The sequence below is a fragment of the Pinus tabuliformis genome, chromosome Q (genome assembly GCF_031772625.1).
Source record: "Pinus tabuliformis cultivar Carrire ecotype Pingquan chromosome Q, CPIR1, whole genome shotgun sequence".
Lineage (NCBI taxonomy): Eukaryota > Viridiplantae > Streptophyta > Pinopsida > Pinales > Pinaceae > Pinus > Pinus tabuliformis.
Genome location: NC_142296.1, coordinates 92,604,583 through 92,628,813, shown reverse-complemented (window position 1 = coordinate 92,628,813; position 24,231 = coordinate 92,604,583). Strand labels below are relative to the sequence as shown.

General features: G+C 40.2%; 1 protein-coding gene across 1 annotated transcript in view; it reads right to left on the bottom strand.

The window, feature by feature from the left end:
- The window catches only part of MTM1 (Myotubularin-like phosphatases II superfamily), a 354,976-nt gene that overhangs the window by 246,399 nt on the left and 84,346 nt on the right, over positions 1-24,231 (bottom strand). Inside the window, exon 4 of the mRNA XM_089383937.1 lies at positions 9,164-9,235. Within this exon, the coding sequence (XP_089240063.1) occupies positions 9,164-9,235 (72 nt within the window). The remainder of the gene's footprint in view (positions 1-9,163; positions 9,236-24,231) is intronic.

The window sequence follows — 24,231 nt, the reverse complement described above, 5'->3', positions numbered from 1 at the left end:
GGGAAAGCAAGTGTTTCATCAAAGAATTCCAAACTTGTGGAATCCATGGATGATGATATGATGACATAAAAGGAGAAACAAATCAAGGGATTGAAGCTCCTTCAATCAAGAAAGCTATTGTAGGAAGTCTGGATGACCCAAAGGAAAAATGAGGTATGTATGCTTACATTTGATATTGTGGAAGTCATGTCATATAATTGTACATATCATGAACCAATGCTCTATATTAAGAGCATGATCAAAAGAAATGATCCCCTCCCTCAAAGGGATGCAGGAATGCATGGGTCACACATTCACTAGATGAAATCAACATAATATGTCCTCATATGAAGTATGAGGTGGTTGACTACAATTGAGGAACTCTGATTGGAAGCTCCTGGGAATGAATTGTGTGAAGAAAGGAAGAGATCATGGAATATGCAACCATGGTAAAGGCAATCAACATCCTATAGACCAAGAAGATTTGAATAGGATATCTCCATGGAAGATATGAATACTCTGATGGAGTCTGAAAAATAAAAAGACCCTTGACAATATATATCTTTGGGAACTGTGTTGATATGTGTGTAGGATGTTGATGCGAACTTGTAGATGCCATGATGAAAGACCATCACAAAGGTAATGTTGATTTTAATGTTCATTCCTTTATTTTTGGACAGATATCTATCTGGATGGGTTTATGCAGGATTGCCAAGGGAAGATCTATGGATGTCTTCCACGACCGATGCTCGTGTAGTATGATGAAAGATCCTTAAGTAAACATGGCATGAAGAAGGCAGAGTGGCATGAAAGAAGGTCAGATATGGATTGATGGATCACTTTCCGATGATGACATGGTTGACTCATGGATGAAAGTGATGGATGGTCAATGCCCTATGTAGAAGTCCCAAACATGAAGACTCCTGGATAATGAAAAGAAGTTCATGACATCATGAAGAGTTCTTCAAGCAATTGGTTGTCCCATCATCTCCACCTGAGGAGCTGTTGTAGGTCCCTAATTAAGAGGGATTCTGGAAAAAAGTTTCTTACTTGCAAGAAACTTGGAAATTCCTAAGCCAAGAGGGAGCTTAGGTACATTCATTCCGTAGGAATGAGTACATTCCTTTCTTGGAATAGATATGTCCTCCCTAATTAAGAGGGAGACATAGACACATCATTCTTGTCTTCACTTGGGAAGACAGGATGAAAGATTGGGTAAACATCTGGCATCCGATACTCTTTGAGGATGAGTTAGGGCATCCAAAATAAGAGTAGTCATAGAGGACCGATATTCTTTGAGGACTGGGAATCCAAGATAAGAATAGTCCTGGTGGAACACATCCTGAGAACCCAGGTGGGGTATGTTCTGAGAGAGACAATGATGAGGGTGTCTATACATCATTGGTCTCGCCAGCATTGTGCTCAGATCTTGTGGAGATATAGAGCTATTAGTCAAGGCCTTGCTATGTGACAACGTTGGTTGATATGATGTTAAACAGATGGGTTACCAATCCGACTCTTCTTATGAGAAATTCTTCAGATTGAGAATGACCAAGTACCATTATGAATACCTCCCTAGTTAAGAGGGAGTGTTGAAAAGTAACTAGGTTCGGTCTTCATAATGACGTGTAATTGTGATTTTATGTAATTGATGCAAAGAAGAAAATAAAATTATTTTTGTAATGATTGTCTCATGGGTTTCATGCGCAAGGAATTTTATTTTTAGTATGACTCCCATTGTGAGCCCTTAGGATTGGTGATAAAGTCAAAATGAGTCAATGTCATGTATGAAGGACCCTTCTTGGGTATGTTACATTCTGTATGAGTCGTTAAATCAGTGTTTAAGCTCTCCAAGACCAAGCACAAAACAACTCCTTCAAGTTGGCAATAAAATGGAGTAAATAACTTACTCTAAGAGACATGTCGGCTCAGCTCTCTCATGTCGGCTAATTTACAGAGGCAAACCACTATAAATAGGCAGCTTGGCCTAAGTTCAGAGAAAAAATTTTAGAGATTTTCGGTCAAGGAACAGTCTGCAATAGGAAGTGCGAGGAAGGAGTCTCATGACCAACGAGGAGTAGGAAAGAAAAGGCGAAGTCTATGGTAATATTTTTGGGTCTGTTTTGGGATAATCCACTTCACAAGTGCAGGGAAAGGGTGTTGTCCACTGCAAAAGAAGTTGAGGTTCTATTGTGATACTTGAAGGTCGAATCTAGGAGAAAATTGAGGTGCAACACAAGCTGAGTTGCCAAAGAGGAATCCTCCACCTCAAGCGAAGAAGTTGGAGGGCAATAATCTACATGTGCTAGGGTTTCTGATTTAGGGCCAAGAAGTTGCAGGCCTAAAGCAGAGGAAAGGAAGTCGAGATTTGAAAGGAAGTCGAAGCAGAAGGAAGGAGCAAGCAATTGACTATCATTGACTCAAGAGGGCAATGTTGATTTGGGGTAGCATCGGATGTGCTTTAAGCCTCAAATATGCAGGAAGGCTTGGGCACATGCATTCCAAAGAACCCAAAAACCGTTTTGGGAAATTCCACCCAGAGACGATTATATTAAAATAATTAATATTTTTAATGGAATTCCTAAGTCTAAACTTAGGAAAATTAAAATATTAATGGGTATTAATCTAATTGTGGGTGAATCTTCTAGATAAAGACCGAGATCAAGTCAAAATGATCTGAGCCTTTGTTAGGAGTTAATATAGGTCGTTGGTTGTCCAACAGGAAGATTTAAGAAGGGGCTTGAGGGTCATTTGGAAAATACACCGAGAGATCAAGCGATCGAATTTCTGAAGTGAGAAGTTCTCATGAGGTAATTCTGATCGAAGAGATCCTTTGTTGTAGACGGACAGGGACAATGATCTGAAGGAAGATTTCCAGATCCGGAGAGGTAGTAGCAAGAGGCCGAGTTATTCCCAGAGCAAGAACATGTGAGTGTGGGAACGTGCAAGTGCAGGAACGCGCGAGTGTAGGAACTCGTAAGCGCAGGAACGCACGAGTGCATGAACGCGCGAGTACAAGAACGTGCAAGTGCAGGAACATGTAAGTGCTGGAACGCGAGTGCAGGGAACACGAGTGTCAGGGTTGCTTAGGGAATATCTCTGCCAGATTTTCTTGTTTGGATTGTTAGTTGGGCATCAATAGATGTACTCAGATTTCACTGATGCATAAAAAAATAAAACCCTCACTGTTGCACTGGTTTTCCCAAGTTGGGTTTTTCCGGGGACATTTGTCCAAAAATAACAGTGTCCTATGTGTTTGTATTTCCTTGCTCAATTTCTATGTTTCAGAATCATATTTAATTTGGTGTAGGCTGCTTCAATAATTTACTTCAATGTTTCAAGAAGAAATCTGAAATAAGTTTGTAATGTAATTTATGATCTAGGTGAAGTAGATTCAGTTGGTTGCAATAGGATTCCTGAGATTGTTAGATCTAGGAATTTTCACATGGTATCGAAGTTGTTGATGTGAAACAAGAAGAGAAGATCTAGCACTAAAGCAAGGGCCAACTTGCTGTAGCAACCAGCAGTTTGAATCCCCTTGGGGATTGCATAGTTCTAGCCAAGAGGACTATATTTTCTTGGGTGTCTCTTTCTGAGTGAGCTAACAGAGACGTAAGACTGTCGGATCAAGAATTTGCCAAGGCAGAGGGAACCATGCAGAGCTAAAGGGATGCAGTTTTCTGCAAGTTGAGTGCTAGGCAGAAAAGTTGTCGGAAGAAGGAAGTAGATCGCATAGTGAGGGAATACTTCCTCGGTGATTTCTTGCCAAGGAAATCAGTGTTTCTCATTTGCTGAGCAGCAGAGGAGCAGCAGACTTACCAGCTCCATCAGGGAGTGTGTAAGCCAGCCTAGAAGCTATGCAGTAAGGAGAAAGAGGGAGTTGTTCGACAGTTTTCGGAGGATATGGCAACCAATGGCTTGAGGGATCAAGATAGGTTGGACGGAGCTTCCAACTACGTCATCTGGCAGGCTAGAATGTCCTTCCTTCTAGATGAGCATGCCCTCAAGACGTCTAGATGAGCATGCCCTCAAGACGTATGTTGATAGCGTGGTAGTTGTCCCTGCGGATGTAGATCCGTTGAAAAAGTATAGAGCTGAAATGGCAAAGGCCGAGAAGATGTACTTGGAACAGAAGTTGAGATCTGCGCAGATACAAAATGGAGAACGTGTGGATCCATTCCTCCCGAAGCTGAAGGAGACCCATGATGAGTTGCCAGTTGCGGGACATACACCTCAGGATTCAGAGTTAGTGAGACTGGCCCTAAATTATGTCTTGAATGAGTGGCGAGTCTTTGTCCAAAGTATCCTGGGCAGAGCAACATTGCCTAATTGGGATGAGATGTGGACAGCTCTAAAACAAGAAGAGGTGAGGAGAGACATGGTCAACGTCAAACTTGATGGAAGCAACAGCGACAGTGGGTCGAAACCCAAAGTAGAGGAGGAGGATAATGCAGCCCTTGCATCGAAGGGGCAGCAGGGGCAACAGAGATGAAAGAAGGACGTCTCCAAGGTGAAGTGTTTCAGATGTGGAAAGATGGACCACTATGCATCCCAGAGTCCCTTGAAGAAAAAGGACAAGGAGGAGAAGCACGATCCTAAGGTTGCAGCCGCAAAGATCGAACGGGAGGAGGAGTTCACCATGACAGCCGAGATACCTCCAGGAGGGAGGTGGGGTGATTTAGAGTTGTAGTTCAAAAGAGCTACAGATGAGCAGGATCCTTAAGGAGCCCACCTCTTGGATCAATTCCTTGCTATGGGGGCCCATGATCAATAGTAGCAGGATGGAGGAGTTCTCAGTTGGTGACATGGAGTGTTGGAGCGACAGATACAGTAGTTAGCAGCGCGAGAACTTGAGCAAAGAGGCAGCAATGCATGGAGGCACAATGCAGAGCTTCAACAGCGCAGTGGCTTCAGAAGACAATGTGCGACTAGCAACAGTCAGGCTTTCATCACCAAGGTGTATCCACGGGATACTTATCCAGTTTTGGGTGTTTTCAATTGCTTCTCTCAGCAACTGAATTGCAGTACGGATGTAGTGTTAGCAGTGGTAGTGCTAGCAGCATAGCAGATGAAGCATTTGAGAAGGAGTTGTAGTACAGATGTATCATTGGCAGTGTCAGTGTCAAAGGCAGCAGTACAATAGTAGTAGCAGCGCACTAGTTGGTGGACAACATGTCAGACATCAACAGCACAGAGGACAATGCTTCAGAGTCAGAGCAATATGCAGTAGCAGTATATTGCTAGAGCACATTCCTCGCTAAGAGGGCGTGTTGATTTGGGGTAGCATCGGATGTGCTCGCCTCAAGTTTTGCATGGAGGCTTGGGCACATGCATTCCAAAGAACCCAGAAACCGTTTTGGGAAATTCCACCCAAAGACAATTATATTAAATAATTAATATTTTTAATGGAGTTCCTAAGTCTAAACTTAGGAAAATTAAAATATTAATGGGTATCAATCTAATTGTGGGTGAATCTTCTAGATAAAGACAGAGATCAAGTCAAAATGATCTGAGCCTTTGATTAGGAGTTAATCTAGGTCGTTGGTTGTCCAACAAGAAGATATAAGAAGGGTCTTCAGGGTCATTTGGAAAATACACTGAGGGATCCAGAGATCGAGTTTATGAAGTGAGAAATTCTCGTGAGGAAATTCTAATCGAAGAGATCCTTTGCAGTGAAGGGGCAAGGACAGTGATCCGAAGGAAGATTTCCAGATCCGGAGAGGCAGTGGCAAGAGGTTGAGTTACTCCCAGTGCAGGAACGTGCGAGTGTAGGAACTCGCGAGTGCAAGAATGCAAGTGCGGGAACGCGCAAGTGCGGGAACGCGCAAGTGGGGAACGCGCAAGTGTTGGGAACGTGCAAGTACAAGAACACGAGTGCAGGCAACACGAGTGTCAGGGTTGCTTAGGGAATATCTATGCCAGATTTTCTTGTTGTTTGGATTGCCAGTTGGGCATCCATAGATGTACTCAGATTTCACTGTTGCATAATAAAATAAAACCCTCACTGTTGTACTGGTTTTCCCAAGTTGGGTTTTTCCGGGGACATTTGTCCAAAAATAATGGTGTCCTATGTGTTTATATTTCCTTGCTCAGTTTCTATGTTTCAGAATCATATTTAATTTGGTGTAGGCTGCTTCAATATTTTACTTCAATATTTCAAGAAGAAATCTAAAATAAGTTTGTAATGTAATCTACGATCTAGGTGAAGTAGATTCAGTTGGTTGCAGTAGGATTCTTGAGATTGTTAGATCTAGGAATTTTCACAGGCAAGATAAGAAGCTTTGTGTCTTTGTCTTGGAGAAGAAAATAGGTCAAGGATCTTGGTATTCGTCAATTGGAATCTCTATAAGAAGAAGAATTTGTTCGAGTTTTCCTCTCAAAGAGTGAGGTTTTGGCCCTGGCTGATAGCCTATATTCTCTGTCTCTTGTCTCTTTATGGTTTATGCATTGGTAGTTGTTTGATGAAGAAGAACACTAATAACCCAAGTAAAAGAAGATCCTAATCTAAAGAAGTAAAAAGCACTCACAAGCAATTACTAATAGAAGAGAAATCACTTAATCTCTATGCCCTAGATTTCTCAACAAGGCCAACTTGAACAATTTGCACGTGTGGTCATAAATTCAAAATCACACTTCCACTTGTCCGAATGAGATGATTTTATATCAATCTTGGACCTCTCGAAAAGAGAAATCCAATGCAACCATCATCTCCATCAAATGAGTTGTCCCAAGGTGGAATTTGGCCCTAGTTGCCAATTTTAACAGGTAGTTATAGTTTGGGTGTGGATTGCGGAAATTTTATGGAAATCCCATTTGTAACACTAATTTGGATAATTCTAGAGGAGAAGTGCAAAATTTTTTCCTTTGGAGTAGCCATGTTTAATAATTGCATGTTCAAAAAATTCCATAATTTAATTATAGCCATGTTTTCTTATGGATAATTCAAAAATATTTAGATTACGGATGTTAAATTTCCAATACTAGCCTAGAATTATTATACCTCAACATTTTTTATTCCAAAGAAATTATTAAATAAAATTTTGAATTGTTATGAAAATAAAATCACTGGTATTTAATTTATGAACAAAATATTTGCAGCAGAAAAATAAAAGTAGAGAGATCAATCAATCACAATAGTAAATATACACCCACAACAATTTTCCTTCATTAAAATCCTTGGGAAAAGATGTGCCTAGACCCACAGAGAAAAATACATAGAAAAATGCATAGATGGACCCTGCAACTCGACACCCACTAGACAAGGAATTCAGCACACCTGAAAATCGGCCTCCTGAGGAATTCGTTCCTGGACAAATTAAACCTCCACCACTAGCACATCAGCCCTCTCCTTTCCTCGTATGACAATTGTACACTCAAGAAAAATAGGCCCACTAGATAACTCAGCCTCTCAATTTCCTAAACTCGCCCACTTGGAAATACTCCCAAAATTTCCTCGCACTCTTACTCCCTTCTCTTCATTCTAGTTGAACCTCTCGCTCTAGAGAAAACCGCTTCCACCACTTGTATGTCTCACCTCTCCCTTAGGCTTATTTTGTAAATTCACTAAGCCAAATCCCTTACCCTAACCTACTAAGTGATTGATGTTCGAGATTGGATCTCACCTCACTTGAGATTAATGATTGAAATCATATCTAAGTCACTTAAAATGATTTTATTATTTTCCTTATAGTACTTTGGCTTAATACTCTACAATAATTAATTGACTTTAATTATTGTACCTTTCCAAAGTCAGACTTAGGAAAGAAGTCATAAATCACTTACTCCACCAATCAAGCACCTAAAGAGGCAATCAACCATCTCCTACAAGCTAAGAGACTAAGCTTGTGGAAAAGACCTTTCGAAACTACCAATAACTTCAACACTCCCTCTTAGCAAGGAAGGGATTCTTCACCACCCCCAGCTTGTCCCTATAAACTATGTTACCAGATCCACAGGGTCTTGATGGTGGATTCATGGATCCCCATTTTGGATATGGATCCACCCAAATCCACATAGGATCCACCACGTAAACAGATCCCTCAAACCCAAAAACGGATCCCATGTTATTGAAACAGGTCCTATGTCAACTAGCTGTAACATGCCGAATCCCAAGCAATTAACACTAGAGACTTTGGTTTTTTAAATATTCTATTGAGATTTTTAGTTAGATCACTTATTAGTATATTGCATGTTGTATAGTTGTTATTAAATACCTTAGGTTGTATAGAAAATGATAATGTTACTAGGAAAGGTTTGACACATCAAAATGTTAATTTTCAATTTTTGATAATTCTAACAAGAAAGCTTTAAGACAATACATAGATAATAATATATAGTGTACAAAGGATGGTTGTGTCATTAATAATTTAATTAGATTAATCCCATCCAACTCTAGGTGAAGAGTCCTCTTTAACAATATGATACATAGACTATAGCATGTTCTCAAACAATGTACAATATTCATTTACCACTGTAACTAGATGGGAATTTTTAGATTTTAAGCCAAATGTCAAGGAAGATGACAAGTTGATTAAGATGTAGAGTTGAAATATTCAATTGATGAGCATATAGAGCCATTTTTTGACATGTGCATAGATCTATTGTACATCATCATATCTATAGAGTGATCATGGATGAGACACTCAATTTTGTTTAATAGTTATCCCTTTTTATAAAGCATGGTGCATCGTGATTTCAATCTTCAGATTTATGAATTAACTAATGATTTCAATTCTAATGTTGTCATTCATCAATGGTTTTGATTTTTGACTGTGAATATGTTTCATAAAATTTTAAAAAATATTAGTGTATTTTGTACACGTGGTGTTTCCCCACCACATCACATGAAATTTGGGGAGATCTTTCCAAACCTACCATGTGTGTGTGTGTGTACACCAAAAACTTAGTTGAACATTGACTCTAATGTATGTTTGTGGGTCAATATGTGTGCACGTATGATCAGATATGTATCTACGCATATGAACGGGAATCTAACCAAATGTATATATATATATACACATATAGGTATATGTATATGTGAAATACATTATAAAGCCGTGTAGCATAATTCCCAAGCAACTCAATAACCTCCTTGATTATAATAATCAAGAAATGTGCGATGAAAGCAAACGACACTATATGCACGACAGACATAGCTAAAACAGAATACATTAACTACACTAACCTGTTTGCTAAATTTCTCAATCGTAGCCAATGGAATTGTGCCGAGTGGAATCAACTTCCTTTGTCCTTCACTCTATTAAATAACACAAGACAAACAAATATTAATTGATAGAGGGTCTTGCAAATAAAATTGATAACGATGATATGCAAGATGAATTGCCAACAGAAAATGAATGACTATGATAACCATGAAGTTGACAGTAAACCACAGTAACAAAGGTAAAATACGAAATTATATCCTTGACATAACAACTACTGAATAAAATTTAAAAGAAAAAAAAATCACCCCCAACTAATTCAATCTCATGCATTACTTCTTGTCCATTTTTCTTGAGGAAAATAATACCCTTGATAATAAATATGTGCAAAATATATACATACGAGGCATTGTTACTAAAAAAGGGGCATGCAGATGGCTACCGTAAATAAGAGTTTAGTTGGCTTAAAAACAATAAATGAAAATCTAACATAAACATAGTGCCACTTAGCCATACATCATTTAAGTTGAGTGACCCCAAAAAAGAATGTCATTGAGGCACAAAAAAGCATAACATCAAACTTTAAAGAGATCAAATTAAGTCATTGTTGGAATCAACCCTGACTACAATGGAAGATCATCCTTGTCATTTTTGGAGGGGGCCTAATTTCATTTGTCAGCTCCATGTCAGGTACAACAGCATCCCAGCCATCCTTTTCATCTACTTCTTGGAAAATGCCAACTTGAATTGGGACCCTACTTGTGAAGAAAGTCAAGATGATGAAGATTTTGATGAAGCACCTCAAGACTCCATTGAAGGCTAATCACATGAAGAGAATATTGACAAAAAATAACTCAAAGTTCCAGGCCATCATTCTGTGAAATCAAGGTTTTGGTAAGCAATGATCCTTCAAAGCCTGAATATAGTGATGTACGAGTTGATGATTTAGAGAGGGATATTTTCGAAGATAAATACTTAAAGCATGAAAAAAATCCAAATGTATTAGTTTCTTCATTTAATAGAATGAGCGCAGCCAAAAGGATAAAGATATAGATGTTAGTTTTCAGCTTGGTCATCATAGTTTGGGTGTGGACTGCTGGAAATTTTATATGAATCCCATCTATGGCACTGACTGGGATGATTCTGGATGGAAAAGTGCATTTTTTTGCCATTGAATCAACCATCCTTAGTGAATTTTCAGAAATTTTCATAATTAATTTCCAGCCATGTTTTTTATGGATAATTTAAACAAATTTCATATTAAAGAGCGCACGCTGTTGATGATAGAAGTGCAGAAATTTCTTTAGGTAATTTATGGCCATGTTCAATGTAGAATGATGGTGTTTTATTTCATCGTATGGGACATGCATATAACAAGTAAATTTAAGAAATTTTCCAGCCACATTGACTCATTAATAGGGAAGATTTTTTGCAGTCTAAAGAGTATAATTTCAATGATGAAAATTCAAAAAAAATTGAGCCATCATTTCTTCAAACTTTTGATGAATCTATCTATAAGAAATCAGCATTAGAGGATCCTTCTGGGTAAATTGCAAGGGGTTTGAACTTTGAAGGTCTTTATAGCATAAACTTCCAGCCACTCATTTCTTCATCCTTTTCTCAATTCATGATCAAGAATCTAGCTAGGAAATATGTTCTTAATGCTGAAAAATGTGTGTGGCAAATGTTTTCCAATCTATGGTTTGTTGAGAAAATATTCAGCCACACATATGAAAGGGGCAACATGCCCTAAATTAGGAGCAGAGTACTTTTCCAAAATCTGAATTTTAAGTTCATGTTTCATCTACAGATTTCTTGAAGGGCAGTCAAGATGTGCTTTGCAGAACTTTTGTGGAGCTACCCCAAGCTTGGTCACATGATGACATGGTTGATATTGTACATGGAAGCCAAGGAGGCCATTTATTGGAATATGTGGTTCAGCCTTTTCAGGAGCATATAATATATCATGGAGACAATTTTTGAAGTAACGATAGGTTGTCATTTGCAAAATACCAATTTTTATACCATCCCTATCCAAGAATGGATAGAACAAGCTTGTGTACATGCCAATCTTGGCATGATATTGGTGCTCTTACCCATCTTCATGAGTTGACTTCTCTGTTTTGTCTTGCTATAGTATTTCTGCGAGCTCATGATCATTTTCTTCTTAATATATCCATGTTTTGATTCATTACCAAACACAAGAGTAGGGTTCATGATGTAGATGAAGAGCTAAAGTGATTGCATTGGCTATTTGATTTCACTTAGCCTCTTGTTTCATCCTAAGTTAAAGTAGGTTAGGATAAATAACATCAGCAAATGCGAGCATTACATTACTTTCATGCACCTTTTTGACATTGTTGTAGGCTTGTAGCCAAAGTTTGAACTTTTGGTGATGTATCACTTGTTTGTCTCTTCTTAGACTTCACCATCAATAGATAGGGGCAAATGGAAATGACCAAACCACATCTATGGTAAAAAAAACTATAAAAAAGAACAAGTATGTGGTATTTATGGATTTTGATTGTATCCATCCCACCACATGGTCTTGCCTCTTCTTTCTTCTTGACAGGATCAACGAAAGATTTTTGGGGTTCTCATGCACTTCCAAGAAAAGTGTATGTCCCCAAATTGGAGCCTACTGTTCTAGTTTATATTGTGAGAGGTTCCATCTCGTGATTTTCATATCATTGATGGAAATTTGCTTCTTATTCCTTGAAGCTGTTGGACTAACTTGGGGCAGTTCATCTCTATGTAGCCCCCTCTCTTCATGGCATCATATAATTTGATGGAAATCTTTGGTTGGGAAAGTCTCGTTTCTCCTTGGTTCAATGGTGATTGTGCTTGCATTTTGGTTCCCTCTTCATGGTTCCATATCTTTAGTTGATGAAGCTTTGGGGTTGGGAGTTGATGGTTTCACTTGGTGCCTTGATTGATAGTTGTGTGATGTTCTTTGGCGCTATGGTGTTATGGTATATCATTGGTGGGCATTTCATCATTATGTTGCTCCTTTTGACACTCACACATATGATTTTGTCTTATGATGGTTTTGTTACCCACAAAAAGGGGGTGACCCCATAGGAGAATTTTTCTCCTAGATTTGTCTTCAACCGTGTTACCGCTCAAACTAGCAAGGGTCCTAGGAGGGAATCCTAAAGGGACAATTACTAGGTCAAGGGCATCATGTTGATTTGGGGTAGCATCGGATGTGCTCTAGCCATGAAAATTGGTAGAGAGGCTAAAGCACATGAGATCTCCAAGCCCCAAAAATGGTTTGGGCAGATTCTACCCGTTTTAGGAATTCAGCCGTGTTACCGCTCAAACTAGCAGGGGTCCTGGGAGGGAATCCTAAAGGGACAATTGCTAGGTCAAGGGCATCATGTTGATTTGGGGTAGCATCGGATGTGCCCTAGCCATGAAAATTGGTAGAGAGACTAAAGCACACGAGATCTCCAAGACCTAGAAATGGTTTGGGCAGATTCTACCCGATTTAAGAGATATTAAAATAATTAATATTTTTAATGGAGTTCCTAAGTCTAAACTTAGGAAAAATAAAATATTAATGGGTATTAATATAAAACTGGGATAGAAGGTTCCAAAAGACATGGATCAAGCCAAACCTAATCTTAGCCATTGATTAGAGATGTAATCTCAACCATTGAAGGACCAACAGGAAAAGTATAAGAATAGGCTTGAGGGTCAGTTGGAGAACACACTAAGGGAGACCAGTCAGTTCGATTTTTGGAGCGAGGTTTGCTCAGAAATTCGAACTAGTGATCTGGATTGCAGCAAGAGGTAGCGAGTACTAAACAAAGAGGCAAGAACAACACCAGAAGGTCAACGCAGAGATTAGATAGGCAGATGCAGAGCCTCTCAGGCAGACGCAAAGGCAACAAGACTGCGCAGACACTGGAGGGCCTACGTGGGTGACGCAGAGAGGCCCAGTGCTGACGCAAAGAGGCAAGAGCTGACGCAGAGGGTTTGGGAGCTACGCAGAGGCTAGCAAGTCTAACGTTGAGTCAAGGGGAGGGTGCTGGAGAATTTATTTCTATTGGGTAAGCCAGTGTGGCACCCAGTTGTACTCAAGAATAGCTAATTAATAAAATCCTCCTTTGTTGCACCGGTTTTCCCGCATTGGGTTTTTCCGGGGACAATTATCCAAAATATCTGTGTTGATGTGTTTGATTCTTGTGCATGTATTTGTTTCTGTATTATGGTGTGATGTCTGCAGCAAAATTTATTTTAATGTTTAGTGAAGGGTTTTCGTAAACAACTTATTGGAAAATAAGTAGGTAAAACAAATCAGTTGTTGCAATGATAGAATTTTCACATGGTATCAGAACAAGTAATCAGAGACAGGAAGGGAAAATCAAATATGGGTCAAGACCATGATGTAGAGGCATCTACATCAGGAGATTCGCACAGATTTTCAGAAAATTGCACAAGAGACAGTGATTTCGATTTCTCTATGTTGGCTTACAAATTGGAAGAAGAAGTTGCTTGTGTGACAAGCTCTGCATCATCGGAGGTAGGTATATAGACAGTGGAGCCTCCTGGCATATGACGAGAATCCGGGAATGTTTCTCAGATTATTAGGAGGAAAGGATGAATTTTCAGATCACCATGGGGAATAAGGCAAAGTGTACTCCAATAGGGAAGGGTACCATAGTTTTTCAAACAGAAACGGAGTGTGGTTCCGTGCTACCAACATACTGCATGTACCAAGACTGGGGATGAACTTACTTTCTGTATCGTAACTTCAAGGCAAGGGCTATGACATTTTCTTCATCAACGAGAAAGTATACGTCAAACACCCAAGCTGAAAAAAAAGTGCAGATTGGGATCAGAAGTAACAGGTTGTACAGATTACAACTAGAATCACCAATGGCACTGATAGGCAGTCATGGAGACAAGAATTTGAATGAACTATGGCACAGAAGAATGGGACATTTGCACCATGGGGCTCTAAGAATTCTCACGAAGATTGTAACAGGAGTTCCGGAAATTAGTACAGAACGAGATGATGTATGCAGAGGATGTGCTCTGAGAAATTATGCCAAAGCGGCATTTCCTAGAAGTAAAAACAAGGCCAAGGGTGTACTAGGATTGATACACTCAGATATCTGCGGACGTATGTCCACTAAAGCTCTTAGTGGTGCCGAGTACTTCGTCACCTTCATTGATGACCACTCAAGGAAAACGTGGATTTATTTTTTGAAAACCAAGGAGGAGGTTTTTTGTCGATTCAAAGAGTTCAAGGCTTTGGTGGAGAACCTGACAATGAAGAAAATAAAAGTTTTGAGCTCAAATAATGGTGGAGAGTTTGTCGATAAGGACTTCACTGATTTTTGCGCTAAGGAGGGCATCAGAAGAGACTGGACAGCTCCTTACAATCCAGAGCAGAATGGAGTAGCAAAAAGGAAGAATAGGACTATCATGGAAGCAGCTAGGGCCATGATGTATGATCAGGATATGCCAAAATTCCTGTGGGCAGAAGCATGCAACACGGCAGTCTATGTTCAGAATAGAACTCCTCATCGAGCATTGGGCAAGATTACTCCAGAGAAAGTCTTCACAGGGAAGACACCTGAAGTCAGTCATTTCAGGATATTTGGGAGCTTAGCATATTGCCGCATACTCGAGGAAAAGAGGAAGAAGCTGGATCAAACTGCAAAGAAAGGATATCTAGTGGGATATAGCGAGAACGCTAAGGCATACAGAATCTATCTTCCAGGGAGCAGGAAGGTAGTAGTTCGACGAGATGTGAAGTTCATGGAGGATAGGGCCTTCAGAAAATCTCGAGAAATGTCTTCCGAGGAGCAGTCAAAAGATGAGTCGTTGGTCAAACCACTTCAACCAACGGAAGAAACAATAAAAGGAAGCGAAAACAACCAGATAGATATCAAGAATTAGTGGCTCAGGATGGGGAGCCTGCCAGTTTTCAGGAGGCTGCTCAACATCAGGTTTGGTTGGATGCGATGGTAGAGGAATACAATTCCATAATGGTGAACGATGTCTGGGAGGTAACGCTGAGGCCTCAAGACAAATCAGTGGTAGGTTCGAGATGGATCTACAAGATTAAATATGTTGCAGACGACAGTGTGGAAAAATACAAAGCCAGGTTTGTGGCTAAGGGGTATGCTAAGAAGGAAGGAATTGACTACGAAGAGACCTTCGCCCCAGTAGCTAGGTATACATCTATAAGAACCTAAGTCACTGGATTCGTCCTAAACCCCTACGAATCCCGAATCCAGCGAATCCGACACGATTCGGTCCGGATTCGTGTCCAAATCATATGACACGTCGTGTCCTTTTCCGACACGTCGAATCCGAGGTCATGTCACAATTTTCAAAAGCGTGTCGCGATTTTGGGAAACGTGTCCTGTTCATGGTAATGTTAAATTCTTAAAGTAAAAGTGACATTCTCCTTAATCTTCATTTTCATCCTTTTACTTAAATTTTTAACATTACCATGAAATGACTCAGTATGTTTGAGAGTGGTTCCGGCCTCATTGGATTTCATATGGACAAAGTAGAATTTTAGATTTCATTCAAAATCCAGCAGACTTATCAGTTTTTCAGGGTTTTAGGATTGGGGGATTGCAATGTTTCCATTGAATTTTGTCATGTATTAGGGTATGGAACTCGTATTTAATTAAGAGCACCAATCCCTCTATGTACCTTGATGTTAGTGACATTTGTTGTCGAACTCCTGTATCATGACCCTCCTAAAAATGTACGCATCACTCAAACAAAATCTTGACTTGACATGTTATGCTTGTTCTATCTTATGTTAATGCTTAAAGGGTGATATTAATGACAAAGATCCCTATACAGATACAGAGGTAATGACAAAGATACCTCTGGATATTAATGCTTAGAGGGTGACATTAATGACAAAGATCCTGATTTTCCAACAAGACTAAAAAATTAGACATTTCTCGTGGTGGCAAGAGGGCCAAGCATAAGAAATAGATAATAGATTGACATGTATTTGAATTTTGTATGTTCTATGCATGCTAATAGCTATAGATGAAGATCTATGTTTGAAATCAATAAATTTGTATCATTAATTAAAATTTGTGTAAGAAATATGATAATATCTAATTTTTAATATATATATATATATATATATATATATATATATATATCTTTTAATAAAATAATATATAACACGTCCTAACGTGTCCTGTTCCGGGGGGTCAGCGTGTCTGAATTCGACACCACGAATCTCGAATCCTACGTGTCCCGAATCCCCGTGTCAGGTGACTTAGATAAGAACCGTGATATTTCTTGCAGCACAGATGGGATGGGAGATTCATCAGATGGATGTCAAAACGGCATTCCTGAATGGGGTGATAGAAGAGGAAGTATACATTGAAGAGCTAGAAGGCTTTGGGACATATGAGAAGAAGTCTCAAGTATGAAAATTGAAGAAAGCCTTGTATGGGCTGAAACAGGCACCTAAAGCATGGTATGGTGGAATTGATGGCTACTTGCAAAAGATGGGATTCGTTAAGAGTGACGGAGATCCAAATCTCTATTATCTAGTTGTAGAGAATGAGCCTCTAATCCTAGTATTATATGTGGATGATCTCTTCCTGATAGGATCATCCAGACTCATCGAGGACTGCAAGAAGGATCTAGCCACAAAATTTGACATGAAGGATTTGGGACCGATGCATTATTTTCTGGGGTTGGTAGTTTGGCAGCAAAAGGGGGACATCTTCCTTAGACAAGGGAGATATGCTATAGAAATTCTGAAGAGATTCAGGATGCAGAATTGTAGACCCATGGCTACTCCAATGATCACCAACTTGAAGAAAATTGCTGCATCAAAAGACAAGGAAGCTGATCCCACCTTATACAGGCATCTCATAGGGTCCCTGATGTATCTAGTCAATACCAGGCCAGACATTTGTTACGCTGTCAACACCCTTAGTCAGTTCATGGTGGAACGGAAGAGGGCGCACTGGGCAGCAGCCACACATGTTCTCAGATATATACAGGGAACAGTCGATTATGGACTCATGTACACCAAGAGTAAGGATATCAGATTGAGTGGATTTACTGATGCGGATTAGGTTGGAAGTTCAGTGGATCGGAAAAGTACCTCTAGGTACTGTTTCAACATTGGATCGGAAATGACCTCCTGGTGCGGTAGGAAACAGAAATCGGTAGCTCTGAGCTCAGTTGAGGCAGAATATATGGCTGCAAGCACAGCTTCGTGCGAGGCCATATGGCTTAGGAAACTGCTTGTGAACCTATTCAGAAGAAAGATGGAGGCGACCACGATCATGTGTGATAATTAGAGTTGCATCAAGCTCTCTGAGAATCCAGTATTTCAGGATTGGTCAAAGCATATTGATATTCAATGTCACTTTGTCAGAGACTATATCCAACAAGGAGCTATATAGTTGAGCTACACTCCTACAGGAGAACAGGTGGCAGACATCCTTACCAAGGCCCTCGGAAGAACAAAGTTTGATTATTTCCACGAGAAGATGGTGATGATAAAGAATCCATTTCAGTGGCAGAAATGGGTATGATGTTGTAGTGCAGTAACAATAAGTAGTAACATGATGCAGCGTGATGAGAAGACGTTGCAGTGCAAATGCAATGTTGGGAAGAAGGACCAGCAGCAGCACGGATGCAGAGGGAGTTGCAGTGCAGATGCAATGTTGGGAGAAAGGACCAGCAACAGCACAGATGCAGAGGAAGTTGTCGTACGATGCAACAATGGCAGTGGCAGAGCCATGAGCAGCAATACAGGATGCAGCAGTGCAGAGGATGTTGGGCGGGAAGGCCTAGCATCAGCACAGGTACCAGTGCCAAACAATCGGGGTGATGCTCAATGTGGAGTATTACTAGAGCATAGTCCTCGCTAAGAGAGAGTGCTGATTTGGGGTAGCATCAGATGTGCTCTAGCCATGAAAATTGGTGTTGAGGCTAAAGCACATGAGATCTCCAAGACCTAGAAATGGTTTGGGCAGATTCTACCCGGTTTAGGATATATTAAAATAATTAATATTTTTAATGGAGTTCCTAAGTCTAAACTTAGGATAAATAAAATATTAATGGGTATTAACATAAAACTAGGATAGAAGGTTCCAAAAGACATGGATCAAGCCAAATCTAATCTTAGTCGTTGATTAGAGATGTAATCTCGGTCGTTGAAGGACAAAGAGGAAAGTATAAGAAGAGGCTTGAGGGTCAATTGGAGAACACACTGAGGGAGACCAGTCAGTTCGATTTCTGAAGCGGGGTTTGTTGAGAAATTTAAACTAGTGGTCTAGATTGCAGCAAGAGGTAGCGAGTATGGAACAAAGAGGCAGGAACAACACCAGAAGGTCAACGCAGAGATTACAGAGGTAGACGCAGAGCCTCTCAGGCAGACACAGAGGCAGCAAGACTGCACAATCACTGGAGGGCCTGTGTGGGTGACGCAGAGAGGCCCTGTGTTGACGTAGAGAGGCAGGAGCTGACGCAGAGGGTCTGTGAGTTGCGCAGAGGCCAATAAGTCTGACACTAAGTCTAGGGGAGGGTGCTGGAGAATTTATTTCTGTTGGGTAAGCCAGTTTGGCACCCAGTTGTACTCAAGAATAGTTGATTAATAAAATCCTCCTATGTTGCACCGGTTTTCCCGCATTGGGTTTTTCCAAGGACAATTGTCCAAAATATTTGTGTTGATGTGTTTGATTCTTGTGCAGGTATTTGTTTCTGTATTATGGTGTGTTGTCCACCGCAGAATTTATTTTAATGTTTACTGAAGGGTTTTCGTAAATAACTTATTGCAAAATAAGTAGGTAAAATAAATCAATTGTTGCAGTAATAGAATTTTCACACATCAATGGAGCAATAGCCCATTGTCACCTCAGCGAAAGCTCCCTACTCATTACGGACTTTCACCGATGGGAGGAGACCCGATATGATAAGGATCACATAGATGAATAGACCAAAGATAGGATGAAGGGTGATCCTAGAAACCTATTCACAAAAGAAGCTCAAGATTGTGGCTTGCTTGTCTTTGAAGACAAGATAGAAGGCTCTCTAGGAAGGGCCTGGGGAGAATTTCAAGCGTTGGGTTTTAAGTATGTGTCTTATAAATGAGATCCCTAATCCCTAGAATTCTTGTGGAAACTTGGGTTCCACGTGATCTTTGAAGACGTAACCTTGATAGTGCATGGGACCACACGAGACCAAGTGGACCTGAGGTTAGGTCACGAGGTTAAGATTTAGCAACCAATGATATACTTGACCTAATTAGGGATCAAGGAATGAATTTTCAATATAAGGCAATGCAAGGATCCCAATGAGGTTTCTAGCGTAAGGGAACCAAGGGCAGGAATTGGTCTTTAAGCTACGGCTTGTGATATCTCAAGATCCCACCGTCGAGATCTCATGAAATTTGGAGGGTTTCTTGATGACATACCAGCGCAGTTGATGACATACCAGTGCTTTGTCCTTTGGGAGAGATGGATTCATGGGAGATTTAAAGTTTGGATTGATTTCCACTTGTCAAGGAGGCCTAAAAGACAACTTTGTTGGGCATTATGGCTTAATGGAAGTAGCTTCAAGGTCATTTATACTTCGTTCAACAATATTTGGTGACTTGTCAAGACAAGGATGTCTCTAGGAACATTCATTCATTCAAAGTTCAGACATGGCCCAAGCATGATACAACACTATTTAGAGATTTATCTTCGACAATTATGTTCCAAGAAAAGCAGTTAATTAACCCTAGAATAGCGAAAATCCCAATATCATGAATGCAGCAAAATAAAGAATCAAAATAGCATTAACGTAGTACTTACATGTAAGAAGAATATATCCAATCACCAAGATATGTGAATCATAGAAGCTCCAAGACAAAGAAGAATAACCAAACATTGAAATCCATCCATTCATCCAAAAAGTCTCATCCTCAAAAGATAGCGAAAATCTCACAAGAAGATATGATCCAATCCAAGTGGTGATGCAAAAATGAGCTCACTTCACTTGTATTTATACACTAATGAGGAGTTCGAATTAGTCTCCTTGGCCTACATATGCCCGAAAAATAAAATAATGTGCTAATATTCTAACTTTTGGTGACAAGCCCACCAAACTAGCTCACAAATGAAAGAATATGCTTCTTAAGAGGTCAAATGATGAATAATATATGTCATATAGCCCTCTAAGAAGCCTGATGAGGTCCATGGGTGACATAATGAAGAGTAGGACCCTCCAAAGTGATGGACAAGGGGTTGGCCCCTTATTCTCCAAACAATAAACCTGTGGTGCTCCTAATGGGTGTGGGGGCACAATAATAACCTCATGGGTCTCCAAATGGGTCGAAGATGCATGTAGATCGTCTGCAAGGCATCTGATGATGGTGTAGGGGATGCCACATCATCCTAGAAGTCCTAGGTCATCTACCAAGTGCATGGTACATCTGTGGGGCCGGCTGGGCAAAGGTGAACTAAGTGCATCTTCCTCGTCCAATGGGAGTATCTCGAGCATCTCTGACCATCCACGAGCATCCATAGAGTGTTGTCTCCTGCTGTGGAGGCCCATGGCTCTCAACACACACCCTACATGTGCTAATGTAGCCCTCTGGAGGATTAGGACCTTGTATAGGGAGACCAAACCCAAGATGGAGACCATCTGCAATCCTGCATAAGATCCAATGCGTCCCCTAGCCTTCCAGTACAACAAGTCATTAGAGAAATCAAGTAAATGAGCTTACCAGCCATATACCACCAGTGGAGACTTCATAATGGCCTTCCCTTCCATAATGGGCTTAAAGATGTGTCAATGTCTCCTAACTCCAAATTGTTGAAGGAAAAGTAACTAGGTTCGGTTTTCATTATGACTTGTAATGATAATATTATGAAGAAAATTGTTATTCCTTGCATCATGGGTTTCATGAGCAAGATGTGTTTACCATAGGTCAAAGACTTCTTCTTGATGTCTTTAGGATTTTTATGTTTCATCATAAATATTATGAAAGTCATAAGGTCAAAGGTCAAAGGATACGCTCCAAGATAAGTGTCACTATCATCTTGCAAATCTGCTCTACGAACTGCAGTAAGTCTCCTTGACATGTCGGCTTAGATTCAAAGGCTCTCCTGTCGGCTTGATGTATCATCGTTGACCTATATATATAGGGGTAACGTAGAGTCAATGTACATAGATCTTTGGAATAAGATATATATTATAGTCATCAAAAAGGGAACGAATACACAGTGATATCTCTCGGTAAGTGAAATTTGGATATCTCTCGAGAAGCTCGATATATCTCTCGAGGTCTGTAAGTGAAGCTCAGATATCTCTCGGAAAGGTTGTCTCGGCATATCTCTCAAAGTCTTCGGATCTCATATTACAGTCATCGAATATACAGTGGACATATCTCTAAGGACAGAGTCTCGGCATATATCTTAGAAGCTCGGACATATCTCGAAGGACAGAGTCTCAGCATATATCTCAGAAGCTTGAACATATCTCGAAGGCAGAGTCTCGGTGTTTATCTCAGAGTCTCGGTATTTATCTCAAGGTCTCGGTATATCTATATGTGAAGCTCAGTATGCTTTCCGAAAGCCTGTAAGGATATCTCAAAGCCTCTCAATCATGCTTGGATATATAAGCCTGAAAGGTATCCTCGGGACATCCTTCAGAAGTGTGATATATCACTCATTGTAATGTATATACTTTAGTACTTATAAAAGGACTGTGCATATGCAACCACAGCAACAAGTGCTCAACATAACGCTATTTGGTGGCATAACTTATCTCTGGTGTAATCAACAAGGAATCAAAGGACTGTGGCAAGTCAAGAAGAGAAGGTGTCGAAGACAGTGGCAAGACAGTGAAGACATAAGGAGAAGGAGAACAGTGAAGTCAAGACAGTGAATCAAAGACCAAGCGGTGCAGAGAATAGTGACACTTATCTTGGAGGTAACCTTGTGTTTATTTTGCCAAGGATCATGGTATTCATCTAAATATCTATAAGAAGATTTCAAAGGTTTTACTCTCAAGAGGAGAGGTTTTGCCCTGGCTTCGAGCCAACATCTTGTGTACTTGTTTTTATTGTTGATCGTCCATGTTGATAATTGTTTGAAGAATTGAAGAACACACTAATAAAACAAAGCTAATTGAAAAAGACAACACAAACTGTTATCAACAAGTTTGGGAAGAATCACTAAATCATGAATTGCCCTAGATTCTTCAACACAAATGGGGTTAACCAAGTATCCTATTAAGTGGTTCCTACTTGTAAAGGGGATAATATGTTCAAAGTACATCCTTCAAAAGGTGGTGGCATGTGACAGATAGGTGAATGAAGTAGGGGATGAGAAGGGGCAGCCCTAGGCCACATGCTGGGGTACAAGGGTCACTAATAAAAGGGAAGCCCACACTTGGGTTTATAATGTATAAGAGGGAGCAATCGTGGTGCATGAGGTGCCCCGGCCTTGATTTTTCCACCCTTCTTTATATACCTTTTACATTTTTATGATTTTCTTTGATTAATTGCTCGGGGCTCAAGCGGTAAGAGCATGTTGTATAAGATATAGCAGTGAATACCCCCTTTTAAGGTAGGGTGGTTCACTGCCCACTAGGGGTTGGGACAATCATGGGTTCCTATATGATGAAGAGGGTTCATAGAAACTGTAGGAACCAGGGTGATGGCCATGATGATGGGGTAGAGCTCATGCATTGGCTTCTGCCCACGTGCTAAATATGTTTGTCCAGACCATCTTTTGCATTTTGTGGTACATTTTCCTGTTGAATGTGGCCAAATATGCTTTTATCTTTCTTTTTAGCTGCATCAACCTCCAGGGCATCATTCCAGGCCTTGCAAGGGGAAGAGGTGAGCCAGCCCTATGTGGACCCAATGGAGGAATGTGGACACAGGTGGCAGAAATGATGAATGGGGTAATAATGAGTGGAAAGGGGGAAATATATGCAGATAGGGGAGTGGGACCACACAACCAAAATCAAGGTTTTCCGTGAAATACCATCCCTAAAGCCAAATGGTCAATAAAAGAGATCCCACGGGACTAGAAACCAAGGTTAATATCCAAAAGGGGTCTTAGGGGACAAGAGCACAGACCTAGCCCATTCTTTTCGCCGAATCCCCCCATTAATTCATGCCCAGAAGTGTTAATGATAAGCAAACTACAATACTCAATTACCAAATGGCAAGGCATACCTTTAGGTTCGGGAGGCCCACCTTCAAACATACGATCATTGCAGATGGGTGAGGGATCACATGGCTGCCTCAGGTGGCGGAAAAATGGCACAATGAGCTAATTGGTGGCTGCAAGGGGCTACTGGCTGCCGGCTAATGACCATCTTGGAGAAAACAAAAAACAAAACAAAAAATTCTTCTAGGGATATCACCCACAAAATGGTGGGTAACAAGTCGGCAACCCCAGTCAGCCACCAGTTGAGTTGATATATTATGTTGTTTGATCTCTGCACCCTAATCCAGTCGTATGTCCCCTCCTCCATCTGTCGAGAGCATATGTATGAAGGTGGGCCATCCAGTCCTAAAGGTATGTTTTTCATTATGCAATCGGTTGTTTATGCTTGTTTTTCCTTGGGCATGGATTATTGGGCGACTTGGAAGAAGGAAGGGTTTTGATTGTAGTCTTGTTCCCTCACCTTAAAAGGGGGTTTAATTCTCAATCCTAGTCCCGTGGGATCTCCCCTATGTTGAAGAAAAGGGTAGCTAGGTTCAGCATTTGTCAATGTAATTTTGATCTTTGTACTTGTCAAGAAAAAGAATTATTATTTTTATAAATTATATGAATGAGTTTCTTGCTCATTTTATAGGTCTAGGAAAGTCAGAGTCAAAATTATATTGAAGAGCTCTTCTTGAGTATTTATGTAATGAACATGAGTCAACCTAGTGTTAAGCAACCCTCCAAGACAAGCACCATCCTTCAAAGAAGAAGCCTGCAAGCAAAACAATGAAGAGAACATCATGTCAACCTCAAAAATATATATATATATATAACTATCATGTCAGCTCAATAAACAGACGCAATGTTTCACACTATATGTCGGCTCATTTATGGAGACATGACAACTATAAATACCCCGCTGG